This window comes from Macrobrachium nipponense, chromosome 37, assembly GCF_015104395.2.
Source record: "Macrobrachium nipponense isolate FS-2020 chromosome 37, ASM1510439v2, whole genome shotgun sequence".
Lineage (NCBI taxonomy): Eukaryota > Metazoa > Arthropoda > Malacostraca > Decapoda > Palaemonidae > Macrobrachium > Macrobrachium nipponense.
In genome coordinates, this window is record NC_061097.1 from 32,125,423 (window position 1) to 32,147,922 (window position 22,500).

Below are 22,500 nucleotides of genomic sequence, written 5' to 3' on the forward strand. Positions count from 1 at the left end.
AACCGCAAATTAGGCCTAATATACCAAACGCCCAAAACATGCCTTCGTCTTCCGCCGTGTTGCCGATGTATGATAATATGGAGACAGAGAAGGAAAGCTATATGCATATAGGGGACCTAATAATGAGACAATCACAAATAAGGAAGCAGTTAAAGACCTTGGTGTGATGATGAATAGGAACATGTTATGCAATGATCAAATAGCCATTCTGTTGGCAAAATGTAAAGCAAATGGTAAGGAATGTTGTTACGGTGGCACTTCAAAACAGAAAGCTTGAACACATGATTATGCTTTTTTATAAAACATATGTTCGTAGTCCACTTGAATATTGCAATATGATATGGTACCCACACTATCAAAGGATATTGCACAAATAGAGAGTGTACAAAGGTCCTTTACAGCTACGAATAGAAGAAGTTAAGGACCTAGACTACTGGGAAAAGACTACAATCCTTAAAATTATATAGTCTAGAAAGGAGAAGAGAACGCTATGATAATTCAGGCATGGAAACAGATAGAATATAAAAGGAATAACGGAATACTAAAAATATCAGAAAGAGCAGCAGAGTAGATTAATAGTGCCAAAACTATACCAGGAAAAATAAGGAAAGCACACAGAACATTAATCCACTACGACACCAGCATCGATAATGCAGCGTCTATTCAATGCGTTGCCAGCTCATCTGAGGAATATATCAGGAGTGAGCGTAGATGTGTTTAAGAATAAGCTCGACAAATATCTAAACTGCATCCCAGACCATCCAAGATTGGAAGATGCAAAATATACCGGAAGATGTACTAGCAACTCTCTGGTAGACATTAGAGGCGCCTCACACTGAGGGACCTCTGGGGCAACCCGAACGAAACTGTAAGGTCTGTAAGGTAAGGTAGGTCTCCAGCCGACGTAATGCAACACTCCTTCAAGTTGATATGCCAAAGGAAAAGTTCCCCATGATGCTTTATGCAACACGTCTCTAGCAGCCTCTCTTAAGCCAAAGAGTGCTTATGCAAGTGCATCTTTTAGAGATCATTTTGCAATAATGGGATGTCTGCATGCTGTGCATGGCATGCATTTATAGCCGCCAGGGCATTGTGGATGAAATGCATTCGTGTATGCACGTTGGCCTTTTCAACCGAGTTCACTGCCGGTGTTAGTTATTTTTAAATTTTTGAGATGTCAAGCTTAGAAGTAAGAACCACTTTCTATCAAAGTTTTAGGCTTCCAAAGCCTTGAACGCACATACACACACATGCACACAAACACAAATATATATATATATATATTATATATATATATATATATATATATATATATATATATATATATATATATATATATATATGATATTATATATATATATATATATATATATATACATATATATATATATATATATATATATATATATATATATATATATGTATATATATATCTATATACATATATGTATATATATATATATATATATATATATATATATAGTATATATATATATATATATATATATATATTTGTGTTTGTGTGCATGTGTGTGTATGTGCGTTCAAGGCTTTGGAAGCCTAAAACTTTGATAGAAAGTGGTTCTTACTTCTAAGCTTGACATCTCAAAAATTTAAAAATAACTAACACCGGCAGTGAACTCGGTTGAAAAGGCCAACGTGCATACACGAATGCATTTCATCCACAATGCCCTGCGGCTATAAATGCATGCATGCACAGCATGCAGACATCCATTATTGCAAATGATCTCTAAAAGATGCACTTGCAAGCACTCTTTGGCTTAAGAGAGGCTGCTAGAGACGTGTTGCATAAAGCATCATGGGGAACTTTTCCTTTGGCATATCAACTTGAAGGAGTGTTGCATTACGTCGGCTGGAGACCTTACCTTACCTTACAGACCTTACAGTTCGTTCGGGTTGCCCCAGGTCCCTCAGTGTGAGGCGCCTCTAATGTCTACCAGAGAGTTGCTAGTACATCTTCCGGTATATTTTGCATCTTCCAATCTTGGATGGTCTGGGATGCAGTTTAGATATTTGTCGAGCTTATTCTTAAACACATCTACGCTCACTCCTGATATATTCCTCAGATGAGCTGGCAACGCATTGAATAGACGCTGCATTATCGATGCTGGTGCGTAGTGGATTAATGTTCTGTGTGCTTTCCTTATTTTTCCTGGTATAGTTTTGGGCACTATTAATCTACCTCTGCTTGCTCTTTCTGATATTTTTAGTTCCATGATATTTTCTGTTATTCCTTCTATCTGTTTCCATGCCTGAATTATCATGTAGCGTTCTCTTCTCCTTTCTAGACTATATAATTTTAAGGATTGTAGTCTTTCCCAGTAGTCTAGGTCCTTAACTTCTTCTATTCTAGCTGTAAAGGACCTTTGTACACTCTCTATTTGTGCAATATCCTTTTGATAGTGTGGGTACCATATCATATTGCAATATTCAAGTGGACTACGAACATATGTTTTATAAAGCATAATCATGTGTTCAGCTTTTCTTGTTTTGAAGTGCCGTAACAACATTCCCATTTTTGCTTTACATTTTGCCAACAGAATGGCTATTTGATCATTGCATAACATGTTCCTATTCATCATCACACCAAGGTCTTTAACTGCTTCCTTATTTGTGATTGTCTCATTATTAGGTCCCCTATATGCATATAGCTTTCCTTCTCTGTCTCCATAATTTATTGATTCAAATTTATCAGAGTTAAATACCATCCTATTTACCTCTGCCCAATCATATACTTTGTTAAGGTCTCTTTGTAGAGCGTTTCCTATCTTCATCACAAGTAATTTCTCTACTTATTCTTGTGTCATCAGCGAAACTACTCACTACCGAATCCTTAACATTACTGTCTATGTCTTCAAATCATAATAACAAACAATATTGCAGCTAGCACCGTACCTTGTGGCACACCGGATATTACCTTGGTTTCATCCGATTTCTCATCGTTTGCAATAACTATCTTTTCTGTTGTGTAAAAATTCTTTTAACCATCTTCCTACTTTATCTACGATATTGTGTTTTCTAATTTTCTTTGCTAATATATTATGGTCTACTTTGTCAAAAGCTTTGCAAAGTCTAGATAAACCACATCTGTTTCATTTCCGCTTTTCATATTTTTGAATATGTTCTCACGGTGGACTAACAGTTGGGTTTGTGTACTTTTTCCGGGTACGAAACCGTGTTGTCCTATATTAAACAAATTATTTTTTATTAAATGTTTCATAATGTTTTTCTTCATTACCCTTTCATACACTTTCATAATATGTGATGTTAGACCTCACAGGCCTATAATTTACTTGCCTCTAGTCTTGATCCACTTTTGAAAGTAGGGGTGATAATATGCTAATTTGTGCTCATCATAAATCTTGCCTGTATCTACACTTTGTCTTAATAATATTGCAAGTGGCTTTGCGATAGAATGAACTACTTTCTTTAACAAAATACAGGGACTCCATCCGGCCCTGCAGCAGCTCCATTTTTAATTTCATTAATTGCCTGCACAATATCAGCTTCATTAATTTCTATGTCAGCTAAATATTCACTATTTTCGTCCTTACTTCTATATCATTATCTTCATTATCTATTCTAGGGGTGAATTCTCTCTTATACTCGTTCTGCCAGTATGTTGCAAATTTCCTTTTTTCATTCGTTAATCTACCCCTTCAATTCTCAGAGGGCTATTTCTATTCTTCTTTTATTCATCTTCTTCGCATATGAGTATAATAGTTTGGGTTTTTGCTTGATATTTAATAGGGTTTTTTTCTTCCAAGTCCCGTTTTTCATTTTCTTTTGATTGTATAATCGTTTGTTCTGCATTTTTCTATCTTGCTTTTTAGTTCTATAACTTTCATGCATTTTTTTCTTTTGCAAGACCTTTTTTCCACTTTCTGATTTTCTGGAACAAGATCCTTCTGTCTCTTGGTATGCATGAATGATGTTTACTTTTCTTCTTCGGTATCTATTTAATTCCACTATTTTCTCCAATATTTATATAATATCTCCGTATTTACCCTTATGTCCATCACTTACGAAAATGTTATCCCAATCTTTGTTTAATTCTTCATTAATTTCTGACGATTTTATATTTTACTGTAGAATTGTATTTTCCATATCCTTCCCACTTTTTCATTTCTTGCTTATCTCTATTTTCACTTGCTTTGGAATGAACTGTTATTTCTATGACATTATGATCTGAAATACTCGCATTATAAACTATTATTTCTTTAACATAATTCATCTCGTTCACAAATACTAGGTCTAAAGTATTTTCCTTTCTTGTTGGCAGGTGATTTATTTGTTGAATGTTGTATTCTAGTAGCATATCTAATAGCTTTTCAAATTGCCTCTTATCTTCTGCACTACTATTACTCTCTTTTTTTATATGTATAAGTACAACCCACAGTCTCCTATTCGTTTCTTTGTTCCATTCTACGAAAAGGAAAGTTGAAGTCACCAGATAGGAGAATAGTCCAGCCTCCTTGTGATTTCTACATATATCTTCCAATTTTTCAATTATTAAGTCAAACTCTTTAGTATTAGGAGGTCTATATATTACTATGTTCATCAATTTTTCAGATTCAAATTCTACCGCTATTAGTTCACATTCTGAGTTACTATATTTCTCATATATTTTTCCTTGTTTTTTTGTCTTTCCCATATATTGCGGTTCCCCCTTGATTCCTATTTTTTCTATCTGATCTATAAGTTTGGAACCCTTTTATTTGATCATCATTCCCAGTTCTCTTTGGGAATACCAGGTTTCACTTATATTCATTATCTATTTTCTTTTCATTTTGGGTTAGTTCTTCTAAGTACTCTATTTTTCTTTTTGAGTTACTCGTAACTAAACCCTGCGCATTCATCACTATGATGTTTGCGTGTTTTCTCCTTCATTTAATATTGGTAGTAATAAGGATTTTTCCCATGTCTCTTTCCTGTTCTGGTATGTTGTTTCTTTTTTTCATTTCCAGAAATTCTGACATTAAAAAATCCAACTTTTCCATAATATTTGATCTTCCTTCATCATAATTATTCATTTTGTGTCTGAATCTGCAATTTTCTCCGTTTTTCTGCAATATCCTCTTGCATATAAATACAGTTATTTATCTCTTGAGTAGAATTTCGGAGTTGATGCTTTGAAATTTTTTGCTGACACCTCTGCATATCTCATTGGTGGTTTGCTTTTCTCTTTTACCTGATATTCTTGATTTCTCTCTTTATTTGTTTCTTTCTTATTTTGGATTTTATTACTTGGTTGGTTATTTATTTGATTATGATTCATGGCTACAGGGTGCATATATTTGCATTTTTTGTCGAACTTACATCCTTTTCCTTCTTTTAGGTTTTTTACATATTTTTGGATGCAGATCTCTGCAATCATCCCCATAGCCTCTAAGTATGCACATTTACCATATATTTCATAGTTTTGACATACCTTAGGATGTTTGTAGTAACATCTTTCTCCAAATCTGCAATTCCCTCTTTTCAAAAGGTTGCAGATTTTGTCTTTCTTGTCTATTTTTTCCTCTTTCCCGTCATTGTGTAGATCTGGGTAGAGCCTCTTCGGGATTTGCTTTTCTGTTGTCATATCGTAATTTTATTTCTTCGTAGGTATATGCTGCTTTATTGCCTCATATGTAGTATCAATGAGTATCTCTGCATCCATACTTTTATCTTGTTCTTGTCCTTATTTTTTTTCTGTCATTTCATTTTTGTTTGTTTACTTCTCTTCCGTTTTCCTCTTCTTCTTTTTCTTCTTCTTCTTCCTCTTCTTCTTCATCCTCAACTATTTGTACATTCAATCTTGATTTAATAACTTTGTCTATCTATGATAGACATGTTGAACAAAAAATTCTTGTATCTTTTCTCAAATCTTGCATTACCTCAGCACACTGTGGATGGGTCGGAATGTTGCATGCAGCACATTTTCTGATTATGTTTTGTGGATTGACTATGCTATACCAAACCTTACACAGTTTGCATGCTTTTGGCATTCTTTTTCCTAATGCATCAATTAGGATATTCACAAGATTCACCTTATTCATTTTCTTTGTCGGAATATGTTGGTTTATGTATATTTTCTTTATGAGTCTCTTGACCACTTGGATTTTATTTGGAACTTCTTCAATTATTTTCAAGATGTTTTCATTAGATTTGTTCCAGTTTGAAGGATTATATCCTTCTAATATGTCTATGAATTGCTTTTTGTATCTTTTTGTTTGGTTAGGACTGTTGCTGATTTCATAGATGAGAAATGCCAGTTCCCTTCCTGCTACCTCATCGTATTGCGAATCCGCCAAGCAAGCTAAATTACGCCACCTCTTCCCGCAGTTGGAACTTACTGCCATCTTGTTCTGATTTCAGTATTACACTTGTTAAACTAACTTAGAGAGAGAGAGAGAGAGAGAGAGAGAGAGAGAGAGAGAGAGAGAGAGAGAGAGAGAATTTGTCATTAAGAGAGTAGATAGATAGATAGATAGATAGATAGATAGATAGATAATAAGGCTGAGAGAGAGAGAGAGAGAGAGAGAGAGAGAGAGAGAGAGAGAGAGAGAGAGAGAGAGAGAGAGAGGGAAATTTGTCATTAAGAGAGTAGATAGATAGATAAATAGTAAGGCTTTGGAGAGAGAGAGAGAGAGAGAGAATTTTGTCATTAAGTAAGTAGGTAGATAGAGATAGATAGATAGATAGATAGTAAGGCTTTGGAGAGAGAGAGAGAGAGAGGAGAGAGAGAGAGAGAGAGAATTTTGTCATTAAGAGAGTAGGTAGGTAGATAGAGATAGATAGATAGATAGTAAGGGTAGAGAGAGAGAGAGAGAGAGAGAGAGAGATATTTTTCACTGCTTCCTCAGGGAAGATATCTGATTTGACGAGAGAGAGAGAGAGAGAGAGAGAGTGTGAAACTGTTTCACCAGGAAGGGATTAAAAAGAAACAGGAATAATCTGCCATGAAGCAAGCGACTTAAATCATCCGTCCTAGCAACCGTTTGTGGTGGTGTTGCTCTGTGTTGCAAGTCCCTGCAATTGTAGTTGAGAGTTATTATTCTTCTATTCAGTTCTCTCTCTCTCTCTCTCTCTCTCTCTCTCTCTCTCTCCAAAGCCTTACTATTTATCTGTCTATCTATCTACTCTCTTAATGACAATTATTCTCTCTCTCTCTCTCTCTCTCTCTCTCTCTCTCTCTCTCTCTCTCTCTCTCTCTCTCTCTCTCTCTCTCTCTCTCTCTACAAAGCCTTACTATTTATCTATCTATCTATCTCCTCTCTTAGTGACAATTATTCTCTCTCTCTCTCTCTCTCTCTCTCTCTCTCTCTCTCTCTCTCTCTCCAAAGCCTTACTATTTATCTATCTATCTATTCTCTTAATGCAATTATTCTCTCTCTCTCTCTCTCTCTCTCTCTCTCTCTCTCTCTCTCTCTCTCTCTCTCTCTCTCTCTACAAAGCCTTACTATTTATCTATCTATCTATCTTCTCTCTTAGTGACAATTATTCTCTCTCTTTCTCTCTCTCTCTCTCTCTGTAGCCATTTTGCTTGGTGAGACGTTCCCGCGCACAGTCTGATTAATCAACAGATATCACGCGTTTAACATACGTCTAGAATTCAAGAAGTATCTAGAAGTGTTCGTGAACTGTCGGTGATAAGATTAGTGTGAAAATAGTAGGATAAAGCGTCTACTAGTTAGTTTATCAAGTGACATACTGTAAATCAGATCAAGATGGCAGTAAGTTCCAACTGTGGTAAGAAATGGTGAAATTTAGCGTGTTTAGCAGATTCGCAATACGATGAGGTAGCAGGAAGGGAGCTGGCATTTCTCATCTATGAGATCAACAACAGCCATAACCAAAAAGATGCAAAAGCATTCATAGATATATTAGAAGAATATGATCCTTCAAACTGGAACAAATCAACAGAAAACATCTTAAAAATAATTGAAGAAGTTCCAAATAAAATCCAAGTGGTCAAGAGACTCATAAAGAAAATTTACATCAATCAACATATTCCGACAAAGAAAATGAATAAGGTGAACATTGTGAATATCCTAATTGATGCAATAGGAAAAAGAATGCCAAAAGCATGCAAACTGTGTAAGGTGTGGTATAGCATAGTTAATCCACAAAACCTGATCAGAAAATGTTCTGCATGCAACATTCCGACGCATCTGCAATGCGCTGAAGTAATGCAAGATATGAGTAAAGATACCAGAATATTTTGCTCAACATGTCTATCATGGATAGATAATGTTATTAAATCAAGACTGAATGTACAAATAGTTGAGGATGAAGTAGAAGAGGAAGCGGATGAAGAAGAAGAAGAAAACGGAAGAGAAGTAAACAAAACTGAAATGACAGAAAAAAATAAGGAAAACAAAGAACAAGATAAAAGTATGGATGCAGAGATACTCATTGATACTACATATGAGGCAATCAAGCAGCATACACACGAAGAAATAAATTACGACATGACAACACAAAAGAAAATCCCGAAGAGGCTCTACCCAGATCTGAACAATGATGGGAAAGAGGAAAAAATAGACAAGAAAATTATATAGTCTAGAAAGGAGAAGAGAACGCTACATGATAATTCAGGCATGGAAACAGATAGAAGGAATAGCCGAAAACATCATGGAGCTAAAAATATCAGAAAGAGCAAGCAGAGGTAGATTAATAGTGTGCCCAAAACTATACCAGGAAAAATAAGGAAAGCACACAGAACATTATAATATCCACTACGCACCAGCATCGATAATGCAGCGTCTATTCAATGCGTTGCCAGCTCATCTGAGGAATATATCAGGAGTGAGCGTAGATGTGTTTAAGAATAAGGTCGACAAATATCTAAGCTGCATCCCAGACCATCCAAGATTGGAAGATGCAAAATATACCGGAAGATGTGCTAGCAACTCTCTGGTAGACATTAGAGGTGCCTCACACTGAGGGACCTGCGGCAACCCGAACAAGATGTAAGGTCTGTAAGGTAAGTTGTCTCTCTCTCTCTCTCTCTCTCCAAAGCCTTACTATTTACCTATCTATCATTCTACTTTTTAATGACAAAATTCTAGATATTTGAGAAATATCTAGAAGTGTTCGTGAACTATCGGTGATAAGATTAGTGTGAAAATAGTAGGATAAAGCGTCTTCTAAGTTAGTTAATACTATAAATCAGAACAAGATGGCAGTAAGTTCCAACTGCGGGAAGAGGTGGCGTAATTTGGCGTGTTTAGCAGATTCGCAATACGATGAGGTAGCAGGAAGGGAACTGGCATTTCTCATCTATGAAATCAGCAACAGTCCTAACCAAAAATATACAAAAGCATTCATAGATATATTAGAAGGATATAATCCTTCAAACTGGAACAAATCTAATGAAAACATCTTGAAAATAATTGAAGAAGTTCCAAATAAAATCCAAGTGGTCAAGAGACTCATAAAGAAAATATACATAAACCAACATATTCCGACAAAGAAAATGAATAAGGTGAATCTTGTGAATATCCTAATTGATGCATTAGGAAAAAGAATGCCAAAAGCATGCAAACTGTGTAAGGTTTGGTATAGCATAGTCAATCCACAAAACCTAATCAGAAAATGTGCTGCATGCAACATTCCGACCCATCCACAGTGTGCTGAGGTAATACAAGATTTGAGAAAAGATACAAGAATTTTTTGTTCAACATGTCTATCATGGATAGACAAAGTTATTAAATCAAGATTGAATGTACAAATAGTTGAGGATGAAGAAGAAGAGGAAGAGGAAGAAGAAGAAGAAAAAGAAGAAGAGGAAAACGGAAGAGAAGTAAACAAAAATGAAATGACAGAAAAAAATTAAGGGAAAACAAAGAACAAGATAAAAGTATGGAATGCAGAGATACTCATTGATACTACATATGAGGCAATAAAGCAGCATACCTACGAAGAAATAAATTACGATATGACAACAGAAAAGCAAATCCCGAAGAGGCTCTACCCAGATCTATACAATGACGGGAAAGAGGAAAAATAGACAAGAAAGACAAAATCTGCAACCTTTTGAAAAGAGGGAATTGCAGATTTGGAGAAAGATGTTACTACAAACATCCTAAGATATGTCAAAAAACTATGAAATATATGGTAAATGTGCATACTTAGATGGATATGGGGATGATTGCAGAGATCTGCATCCAAAAATATGTAAAAAAACCTAAAAGAAGGAAAAGGATGTAAGTTCGACAAAAAATGCAAATATATGCACCCTGTAGCCATGAATCATAATCAAATAAATAACCAACCAAGTAATAAAATCCAAAATAAGAAAGAAACAAATAAAGAGAGAAATCAAGAATATCAGGTAAAAGAGAAAAGCAAACCACCAATGAGATATGCAGAGGTGTCAGCAAAAAATTTCAAAGCATCAGCTCCGAAATTCTACTCAAGAGATAATAACTGTATTTATTATGCAAGAGGATATTGCAGAAACGGCGAAAATTGCAGATTCAGACACAAAATGAATAATTATGATGAAGGAAGATCAAATATATGGAAAAGTTGGATTTTTTAATGTCAGAATTTCTGGAAATGAAAAAAAGAACAACATACCAGAAACAGGAAAGAGACATGGGAAAATCCTTATTACTACCAGTATTAAATGAAGGAGAAAACACGCAAACCATCATAGTGATGAATGCGCAGGGTTTAGTTACGAGTAACTCAAAAAGAAAAATAGAGTACTTAGAAGAACTAACCCGAAATGAAAGAAAATAGATATAATGAATATAAGTGAAACCTGGTATTCCCAAGAGACTGGGAATGATGATCAAATAAAAGGGTTCCAAACTTATAGATCAGATAGAAAAAATAGGAATCAAGGGGGAACCGCAATATATGGGAAAGACAAAAAACAAGGAAAAATATATGAGAAATATAGTAACTCAGAATGTGAACTAATAGCGGTAGAATTTGAATCTGAAAAATTGATGAACATAGTAATATATAGACCTCCTAATACTAAAGAGTTTGACTTAATAATTGAAAAATTGGATGATATATGTAGAAATCACAAGGACTGGACTATTCTCCTATCTGGTGACTTCAACTTTCCTTTCGTAGAATGGAAAGAACGAATAGGAGATTGTGGTTGTACTTATACATATAAAAAAAGAGAGTAATAGTAGTGCAGAAGATAAGAGGCAATTTGAAAAGCTATTAGATATGCTACTAGAATACAACATTCAACAAATAAATCACCTGCCAACAAGAAAGGAAAATACTTTAGACCTAGTATTTGTGAACGAGATGAATTATGTTAAAGAAATAATAGTTTATAATGCGAATATTTCAGACCATAATGTCATAGAATTAACAGTTCATTCCAAAGCAACGTGAAAATAGAGATAAGCAAGAAATGAAAAAGTGGGAAGGATATGGAAAATACAACTTCTACAGTAAAATATAAAATGGTCAGAAATTAATGAAGAATTAAACAAAGATTGGGATAACATTTTCGTAGTGATGACATAAGGGTAAATACGGAGATTTTATATAAAATATTGGAGAAAATAGTGGAAAAATATATACCGAAGAAGAAAAGTAAACATCATTCATGCATACCAAGAGACAGAAGGATCTTGTTCCAGAAAATCAGAAAGTGGAAAAAAGGTCTTGCAAAAAGAAAAAAATGCATGGAAAGTTATAGAACTAAAAAGTAAGATAGAAAATGCAGAACAAAAGATTATACAATCAAAAGAAAATGAAAAACGGGACTTGGAAGAAAAAACCCTATTAAATATCAAGCAAACCCCAAACTATTATACTCATATGCGAAGAAGATGAATAAAAGAAGAATAGAAATAGGCCCTCTGAGAATTGAAGGGAGATTAACGAATGAAAAAAAGGAAATTTGCAACATACTGGCAGAACGATATAAGAGAGAATTCACCCCTAGAATAGATAATGAAGATAATGATATAGAAGTAAGGGATGAAAATAGTGAATATTTAGCTGACATAGATATTAATGAAGCTGATATTGTGCAGGCTATTAATGAAATTAAAAATGGAGCTGCTGCAGGGCCTGATGGAATTCCTGCTATTTTGTTAAAGAAAGTAGTTCATTCTATCGCAAAGCCACTTGCAATATTATTAAGACAAAGTGTAGATACAGGCAAGATTTATGATGAGCACAAATTAGCATATATTACCCCTACTTTCAAAAGTGGATCAAGACTAGAGGCAAGTAATTATAGGCCTGTGAGTCTAACATCACATATTATGAAAGTGTATGAAAGGGTAATGAAGAAAAATATTATGAAACATTTAATAAAAAATAATTTGTTTAATAAAGGACAACATGGTTTCGTACCCGGAAAAAGTACACAAACCCAACTGTTAGTCCACCGTGAGAACATATTCAAAAATATGAAAAGCGGAAATGAACAGATGTGGTTTATTTAGACTTTGCAAAAGCTTTTGATAAAGTAGACCATAATATATTAGCGAAGAAAATTAGAAAACACAATATCGTGGATAAAGTAGGAAGATGGTTAAAAGAATTTTTACACAACAGAAAACAGATAGTTATTGCAAACGACGAGAAATCGGATGAAGTCAAGGTAATATCCGGTGTGCCGCAAGGTACGGTGTTAGCTGCAATACTGTTTGTTATTATGATGAAGACATAGACAATAATGTGAAGGATTCGGTAGTGAGTAGTTTCGCAGATGACACAAGAATAAGTAGAGAAATTACTTGTGATGAAGATAGGAACGCTCTACAAAGAGACCTTAACAAAGTATATGATTGGGCAGAGGTAAATAGGATGGTATTTAACTCTGATAAATTTGAATCAATAAATTATGGAGACAGAGAAAGAAAGCTATATGCATATAAGGGACCTAATAATGAGACCATCACAAATAAGGAAGCAGTTAAAGACCTTGGTGTGATGATGAATAGGAACATGTTATGCAATGATCAAATAGCAACTCTGTTGGCAAAATGTAAAGCAAAAATGGGAATGTTGTTACGGCACTTCAAAACAAGAAAAGCTGAACACATGATTATGCTTTATAAATCATATGTTCGTAGTCCACTTGAATATTGCAATATGATATGGTACCCACACTATCAAAAGGATATTGCACAAATAGAGAGTGTACAAAGGTCCTTTACAGCTAGAATAGAAGAAGTTAAGGACCTAGACTACTGGGAAAGACTACAATTCTTAAAATTATATAGTCTAGAAAGGAGAAGAGAACGCTACATGATAATTCAGGCATGGAAACAGATAGAAGGAATAGCAGAAAATATCATGGAACTAAAAATATCAGAAAGAGCAAGCAGAGGTAGATTAATAGTGCCCAAAACTATACCAGGAAAAATAAGGAAAGCACACAGGACATTAATCCACTACGCACCAGCATCGATAATGCAGCGTCTATTCAATGCGTTGCCAGCTCATCTGAGGAATATATCAGGAGTGAGCGTAGATGTGTTTAAGAATAAGCTCGACAAATATCTAAACTGCATCCCAGACCATCCAAGATTGGAAGATGCAAAATATACCGGAAGATGTACTAGCAACTCTCTGGTAGACATTAGAGGTGCCTCACACTGAGGGACCTGGGGCAACCCGAACAAGATGTAAGGTCTGTAAGGTAAGGTCTGTAAGGTCTCTCTCTCTCTCTCTCTCTCTCTCTCTCTCTCTCTCTCTCTCTGAAGGCTGTTTCCCTTTTGGAGCCATAGTTGGTTTATTACATACTATTGCCTATGTCCCCAATAAGGACTTCCAGCTGAACATTCAAAAGTAGGAAATCATTTCCCCTTGTCATTCTAACTTGGTAGAAAGAGGAAGAGAGAGAAAAAAAGGGGAGAAAGCGAGAGAGTAAGAGAAAACGAAAGAAAGATTTATTTCCCCTCGTCTTTCTGACTTAATAGAAAGAGTAAGAAAGGGAAAAAAAGGTGAATAAATAAGGAAATCAAGATGATAAAAAAGGAAGGCAGGCAGGACGAAAGAAAATGAGTTTCCCCCATGTTTTCCTGACCCGATTGAAGAACGACCCGTGACCTTTTGTGTCTACGAGGGTAGGAGGAAGAAGAGGAGGAGGAGGAGGAGGAGGAGGAGGAGGAGGAGGAGCCGATTAATCCTGTAGATTCTGTACTTCGTAGGCTTCGTCAATATTCTAAAGGTGAGAGTGTCACCTATGTCGTTGTCTTATAGCAGCCGAGTTCCTGACGATGATGAGGCTGTGATGTAGAGGTAACGGAATAATGGATTAATTGACTGTTGTTTTATTGTTTTTTTTTTAGATAGAATTTTATGGGGGTCGTGATTTCGTGTGTTTCTTGTTTATTTGTTTTTTTATTTATATACTTATATCTTTATTTATTTATTTATTTATGATGTAGAGGACAGAAAATAGAGGTGGGGAATTGATTGGTTTTACAAATAAAATTGTAATGCGTTTAGAGGTCCTGGGGTTGTGCGTTTCATGTTTATTTTATTTACTTTGGATTATTTATTATTTAATTCAAATATTCATTCGTTTAATACCTATCTATTCATTTGTTTATTTACTTATATATATATATATATATATATATATATATATATACATATAGTTTATACATATATATATATATGTAGATTATTATTTATTTATACTAGATGAGGTGGTTGGCCATTGGAAAAATAAACCTTTTGCGAACAATAATATGTTCTTGAGGTAGAGAGAGAGAGAGAGAGAGAGAGAGAGAGAGAGAGAGAGGAGAGAGTATTTATTGCTATCTCATTAAAATGTATGATTAGAACATACCTTTAGCACCTCGCAGTTAATAATAAAATACACTCTCTCTCTCTCTCTCTCTCTCTCTCTCTCTCTCTCTCTCTCTCTCTCTCTCTCTCTCTCTACGGCAATGTATAAGAAATCCCTTATGTCGACTATTTCATCATATTCGTGCTCATGTTGCATTGTAATTTCCTGTTCTGAGAATTCCAGGCTGTAGGGTTCATGTAATAAGTTGCCAGCTGTACGGTAGTTAATGGTGCTTTCAGAGATACTAAAATAGTCTTGGAGATTAAAAACAGTGGATTCTTGCAAACTTAGTTGTTATAGTCTTTTTTACGTTAAATATCAGCTGCTGATAACTTTTGGAACCTGCGTTTACGGGCTAAATAGCATCTATGGTTGTGTCTCTGTTAATATTTTGGGGAAATGACACCTTGTTGTCTGTAAATTCTATATTTTAGACTTTATTGTCCTCTCACACACACAGGCTATAACTTTAGAGTCTACTAAAACGTTAACTCAAATAAATATGGCCTGAATTTTATATTGACAGCTTTATAGAGGTATTCGAAACTCATAAATCTACATTTTTATGTTACAAGTGTTTTCAGGTCACCTTTGCCCAAATAGACCTTAGATTTCTTAGTGCAGGCCTTGAAAGGTCTGGCCAACAGGTCATGCATTTCATGTTTACAGACCTTAGAAAGGTCTGTGGCCAACAGGTCTCAAATTTCATATATTTTCAGACTTTGGAGGGTCAGGTTTCACCAGACTTTTATAATAAAATGCCAGACTTTGCTATTAGGTCTTAAATATCACCCTAAAAGGACACTGGAACACCTCTCTTCATTCACAACAAACTACAGACACTCTGTAACAAACTCAAGTAAACAAACTTTCACATACATCCCACAAACCTCAATTTCTTCAACATATTTTTCCCCTCGACCTTTTACGAAACACTGGATGGACACCTCACATGCACAACAAACAAGTATAATTTAACAAACAAGACCTCCCACAAAACTCAACCTCATCTTATCCTTCTTCTGTCCTCAACAAAACATTACGTAACAAACTTCTGTAAACAAGCTTTCACAAGCAAAACCCAAAAAAAAATCCAAAGAAACCTCGAATTCCACATCATCATCTTCTTCTTCTTCCCTGGACAGACGAATCGACCGAGAGGTCGATGGACGAGGGCCCAGTCATCTTCCTGCCAGCGGCCTCGAGAGCCGTGGAGTGGGTCATTTCCCAGAGGAACGACAACTGGGGATGGGGATGCGACTCCGCCAATACAGTGCTGGCCCTCAGACTCGCCAACGCCACCTGGTTCGCAAATGGCAACCTCGAGGCCCAGCTGGCCATCAAGCAGATGGAGTTGGAGCTTGTCCTCAAGATGTGGAAGTGAGTGACTGAGTTGTTTTGGCTGGCTCGAGAGAGGAGGAGTTTCAGGAAACAAAGGACAGTCGAAATAGTTTTGTTTATGGGTCCTAATTCTCTTTGATCTGAGGTCATATTCACAAAATGCCACAGAAATATTTTGATTAGAGCTTGATTTTATATCTAATTTCTTTGAATGTTTAAGGTTTTGAAATATTTTGGTTTTTGGTTTGAATTCTAGTCAGTGTTTTAGGTAATATTCATAAAATGTCACAGAAATATTTCAGTTTTTCTTTTTTTCTTTTTTTTTTGTCTTAATTCTCTATGGTGTTTGAGGTTTTGCCACAGAAATATTTAGATTAGGGCTTGATTAATGGGTCTAAAATCTCTTAGATGTATAGGGTTTTGAAATACTTTGGCTTTTGGTTTGAATATTGGTCAGTATTATAGGTAATAATCGCAAAATGTCGCAGAAATTTTTTTTTCTACTTCTCTTTGATTTCAGTTCATATTCACAAAATGCCACAGAATTATTTTGATTGGGTCTTGATTTGGTATCTAAATTGTTTAGGTATTTAAATTGTGAAATATTGTGGTTTTGGGTTTAAATATTAGTCATCGTTTTAGGTACTCTTCGCAATATGCCACAGAAATATTTTTTCCCAATTCTCTTTGATTTGAGGTCATATTCATAAAAGGCCACAGAAATATTTTGATTATAGCTTGATTTTGTATCTAAATTCTCTTAGACGTTTAAGGTTTTGAAATATTTTCGTTTTGGGTTTAAATATTAGTTAGTGTTTTAGGTAATATTCGCAAAAGGCCACAGATATATTTCAGTTTTTTTGTCCAAATTCTCTTTGTTGTTTGAGGTTTTGAGGTAATATTCACAAAATGCCACAGAAATATTTTGATTGGGCCTTGATTTTGTATCTAAATTCTTTAGATGTGTAAAGTTTTGAAATATTATTTTTTTTTTTTTTAATTTAAATATTAGTCAGTGTTTTAGGTAATATTCACAAAATGCCACAGAAATTTTTTTTTTTTTTTTTTTTTTTTTTTTTTTTTTTTTGGTCCTAATTCTCTTTGATTTGAGGTCATATTCACAAAATTCCCCACAGATATTTTGATTGAGTCTTGATTTTGTATCTAAATTCTTCTGGATATATCAGGTTTTCAAATATTTTGGTTTTTGGTTTAAATATTAGTCATCGTTTTAGGCAATATTCACAAGATGCCACAGAAATATTTTAGTTTTTTGTCCTAATTCTCTTTGGTGTTTGAGGTTTTGAGGTAATATTCACAAAATGTCCCCGAAATATTTTGATTTGGTCTCGACTTTGGGTCTAAATTAGACGTTGAAGGGTTGGAAATATTTTGGTTTAGGGTTTAAATATTAGTCATCGTTTTAGGTAATATTCACAAAATGCCACAGAACTATTTCTTTTTTTCCTAATTATGTTTGGTGTGATACAATATTCGTAAAATGCATAGAAATATTTCGACTCGGTCTTGATTTCAGGTAAGATTCTCTTAGGTGTTTGAGGTTTTTGGGTAATATTCACAAAATACTTTGGTTTTGGGTCTTGATAAATCTTCGGTGTTTGAGGCAATGTTAATAAAGATAAAATGCCGCAGAAACATTTTGACTGGCTCTGAATACTCTTTGGTGTGAGATGAATTTACCAAATGCCACAGAAATAGTTTGATTTGGTCTGAATTTTCTTTGATATAATGGAATATTATGTTTGGGTCCTAATTCTGTTTGATGTGAGGTAACAATCACAAAATTCTATCGAACTATTTTTATCCATGGTCTTAATAATAATCCTATTTGGACCTTGAGGTAATAATATTCACAACAATTAAAGTGTTTTGGAAATTTAAAAGTGATAACCGACTTAATGTAGTCTAAACTATCTTTGGTATTTGAGGTAATATCCACAATATTTTATAAGTGTCTTGGAAATTTAATAATAATAGTAATAATAACAACCTAACTCAGTATTTGATAATAATATTCTAACTTATCAATAATAATAATTATGATAATGTTCTAAGAAAGTCCACAATAAGGAAAAATGTTGCGAGTTCGTGTATAATTTAAATAATAATAATGAAATGTAATATAGCAATGAGAAATACTACCAGGTATTTTTATCCCCAAATCTGAACCCAAAAACAGGTAAACATGCATGCACATAGATTTCAATAATCTTATTCACTACAAACAAATCATTAAAATCTACAGTTTTAGTTGTTTCTCCTTGAAAATCAGTCCATTATAACCTTCTGGAAACAAAAGCAACCACGAAATATCCCTGTAATAAATGAAAGCAATAAATAAGAGAATTACAATTTCTTGGCTGTGGTTTTCTCAAATTAATGGGTCCAGGATTTGCAGCACGAGGATTTTAGAGAACTACTCGAAGACTTTTTGGGAACGACTCGATTTTGTACCGAGTCTCGTTTTGTTTACGAAAAAGGAAGATAGAAAGTATATTTAAATGATTAACAAAACAGGGGAAATAAAAGAAGAATTAGTATATTTGGGAATAGAAATTTCTTATTATTATTATTATTATTATTATTATTATTATTATTAATTATTATTATTATTATTATTATTATTATTATTATTATTATTATTACATAAAATGGAAATGTATTTTTTAATGTATAACAAGTTACTGAATCAAAACTGAATACTAATATTTAAAAGTGGAACATATTATTATTATCATTATTATTATATAAAATGGAGATTTATTTTTTCAATGTATAAGGATTTACCGAATTAAAATTGAATACTGATATTTAAAAGGGAAATGTATTATTATTATTATTATTATTATTATTATTATTATTATTATTATTATTATTATTATTATTATTATTATTATTATTATTATTATTATGAAAGTTTTATTTACAAAAAATGCATATTTGAAATATATTCGAATACCGTTAATATTTTATATAAGCTGCTATGCACGTTTGTGTATATGCATCCATACATACATGTATATCTTGAATATTTATATATTTATATTATACACAGGCAATAGCACCTGGTATAGATTTTGAATTTACCCTCCATCTTTGGAATTTGAGAGAGAGAGAGAGAGAGAGAGAGAGAGAGAGAGAAGAGAGAGAGAGAGCTAGAGAGAGAGAATGATTCAAAAGTGGCTGTTCTCCCCAAGACCAGAGAATACCACTGTAATGGAGACACGAGGTAAGACTGCTGGCCTAATAAAATGTTTTTTACTGTCTTTTATCCTTCCTTGGAATATCTGGCTGCAGATGTGTGAGTGTGAGAGAGAGAGAGAGAGAGAGAGAGAGAGAGAGAGAGACCTTACATCTTGTTCGGTTGCCCCAGGTCCCTCAGTGTGAGAGAGAGAGAGAGAGAGAGAGAGAGAGTTTATGACAAAATGTATTGAATGAAAACTTATGGAAATGTGGCGTGAATATGCAGGAAGAATGTGAGGGTGAATTCAGTATATTCGAATGATTTAACAGAGGAGAAATTTTATAAAAATTAAAGTATTATATTTATGTATGCTTATGCATAATGTGTGCCTAAATTTATGAGTGAGAGAGAGAGAGAGAGAGAGAGAGAGAGAGAGAGAGAGAGAGAGAGAGAGAGAGAGAGAGAGAGAGTTTTTTTAGCAAAAATCTGTTCATGAACACTTTAATAAGATATTCATTTTGCTTCATAAAATAAAAACTAAAATCCATTTGTTTTTTATAACTGAAGTTACATAATCTATAAATAAAATGAACTTGCATGACATCTATTACAAAATACGTTACAGAGTACCTTTACAACATTAGCGAACATGATGTCTATAAAAATATACATATCTATAAAAAATAGTTACATAACATCTATAAAAAAAAAAGGAAGTTAGGTAATGCCTATATAAAAAAAGTTAAGAAAATCGTCTCCTATAATTCCGAAAACTTTTGAAGACTCTCTTCTCTCTCTCTCTCTCTCTCTCTCTCTCTCTCTCTCTCTCTCCAAAAGTTCACATCGGGGACAAAACTTCAATTCACTTGGTGGCTTCAATGTTCATAAAAAGACGAATTCAGACGCTATTCGGGCTTACGACTTCTCTCGTAACTACTTTTGTTTTGATGTCTGTCTCTTTTATTTCTTTTTGCTGCTTCTCTCTCTCTCTCTCTCTCTCTCTCTCTCTCTCTCTTCTTCTCTCCTCTTCTTCTTCTTCTTCTTCTTCTTCTTCTTCTTCTTCTTGTCGCTACTTTTGTTTTGGCGTCTGTCTCTTTTATTACTTGTTGCTGCTTTTGTTTTGACGTCTCTCTCTCTCTCTCTCTCTCTCTCTCTCTCTCTCTCTCTCTCTCTCTCTCTCTCTCTTGGATTCACTGTGTTTTAATAAACCTGTAACACCTGTTTATTAAAGACAGTCTGGATTTACCTCGTATTTGAATAGTCCTGAAACACCTGTTTATTTCAAGACAATCTGGATTTACCTCATGTTTAAATAGACCTGTAACAACTGTTTATTTAAAGTCTGGTTTTGAAAACAGTCTAGTTTCACACTTCATTTGAATAAAGCATTAAAACCTGTTCATTTCTTGCAGGCACCGGGAAGAGCCAATAACCACAGGCCATCTGGCGGTCAATGTCATGACCTTGGTCGCCCTCTGCAAGGATCCTCGGGCCTTCTTCTCCAAGGATCTAGTCGGTAGGATACTTTTTTAAGGATTTTTGGTAGGTGTGCTGTTTAATTTTACGGATTCCGCTGATGTGTTATTTAATTTTGGGGACTGTGGAGGTATGCTGCTTGATTTTAACGATTCCACTATTGTGCTATTTCATTTTAGGGATTGTGGATTTATTCTGCTTATTTTTAACGATTCCACTATTGTGCTATTTAATTTTAGGGATTGAGGATTTATTCTGCTTATTTTTAAGGGTTCCACTCTTGTGCTATTTGATTTTAGGGATTGTGGAGGTATGCTGCTAGATTTTAAGGTTTCCATAGGTGTGCTGTTTTATTTTAAGGATTCCATAGGTATACTATTTAATCTTAGGGATTGTGGAGGTATGCTGCTAAATTCTAAGGGTTCTATAGGTATACTGTTTGATTTTAAGGATTTCTTAGGTTTACTGTTTGATTTTAAGTATTCCATAGGTGTATTATTTAATTTTAAGGATTGTGGAGGTATGCTGCTTATTTTAAGGATTCCATAGGAGTGCTGTTTGATTTTAAGGATTCTGCTTATGTGCGGCTTGACTTTTAGGATTCTGGGGTGGTCTTATTCAATTTTAAGGATTCTAGAAATGCGCTCTTTAATTTTAAGGGTTCAATGGGTGTGCTGTTTAATTTTAAGGAAATATGTTTTTTTTTTTTTAGGATACTGCAGGTTTGCTATGAAATTCTAAGGATTCTGCAGGCGTGCTTTTTTATTTTAAGGATTCCATAGTTGTGTTATTTGATTTTAAGAATTATGCAGGTGGGCTATTTAACTTTATGGAATCCATACATAGGCTATATATTTTCAGGGACTTTGCAAATGTCTGTCTAGCGTGATATAGTCTTTCTCCAAAATGAAGTAGGCTTTATCCAAAAACTACAGACTTTATAGAAAATGAGACAGGCTTTATCAAAAACTATAGACTTTATCCAAATAATATACACTTTATCCAACATGATACAGACTTGACCTAAGATGACATAAACTTTACCCAAAGTGTTAAAGGCTTTGTCCAAAGATGATAGTAGCTTTGCCCAAACTGACATAGACTATCCAAAATGATACAGGCCTTACCCCAAACTGACATAGGCTCCATCCAAAATGATACAGTCCTCAACCAAACTGATACAGGCTTTACCCAAACTGACAGAGTCTTTATCCAAAGTGACATAGGCTTTTATCCAAAGTGATACAAACTTTACCCAAACTGTCACAGGCTGTATCCAGAGAGATACAAGCTTCTGACATAGACTATCCAAAATGATACAGGCCTTACTCCAAACTGACATAGGCTCCATCCAAAATGATACAGTCCTCAACCAAACTGATACAGGCTTTACCCAAACTGACAAAGTCTTTATCCAAAGTGACATAGGCTTTTATCCAAAGTGATACAATCTTTACCCAAACTGTCACAGGCTGTATCCAGAGAGATACAATCTTCATCCAAAGTGACACAAGCTTCATCCCAAGTGATACAGACTTTACCCAAAGAGATACAAGCTTCATCCAAAGTTATACAGACTTCATCCAAAGATGACATAGGCGTCATACAAAGTGACATAGGCCTATCCACACGAACACACCCAACCTACTGCAGATAATCACTCAATGACCATGAA

General features: G+C 34.4%; 1 protein-coding gene across 1 annotated transcript in view; it reads left to right on the forward strand.

The window, feature by feature from the left end:
• Positions 1–22,500, forward strand: part of LOC135209086 (uncharacterized protein CG3556-like) — an 81,568-nt gene that overhangs the window by 43,301 nt on the left and 15,767 nt on the right. Inside the window, exons 3-4 of the mRNA XM_064241676.1 lie at positions 15,949–16,183; positions 20,762–20,865. Coding sequence (XP_064097746.1) covers positions 15,949–16,183; positions 20,762–20,865 — 339 coding nt within the window. The remainder of the gene's footprint in view (positions 1–15,948; positions 16,184–20,761; positions 20,866–22,500) is intronic.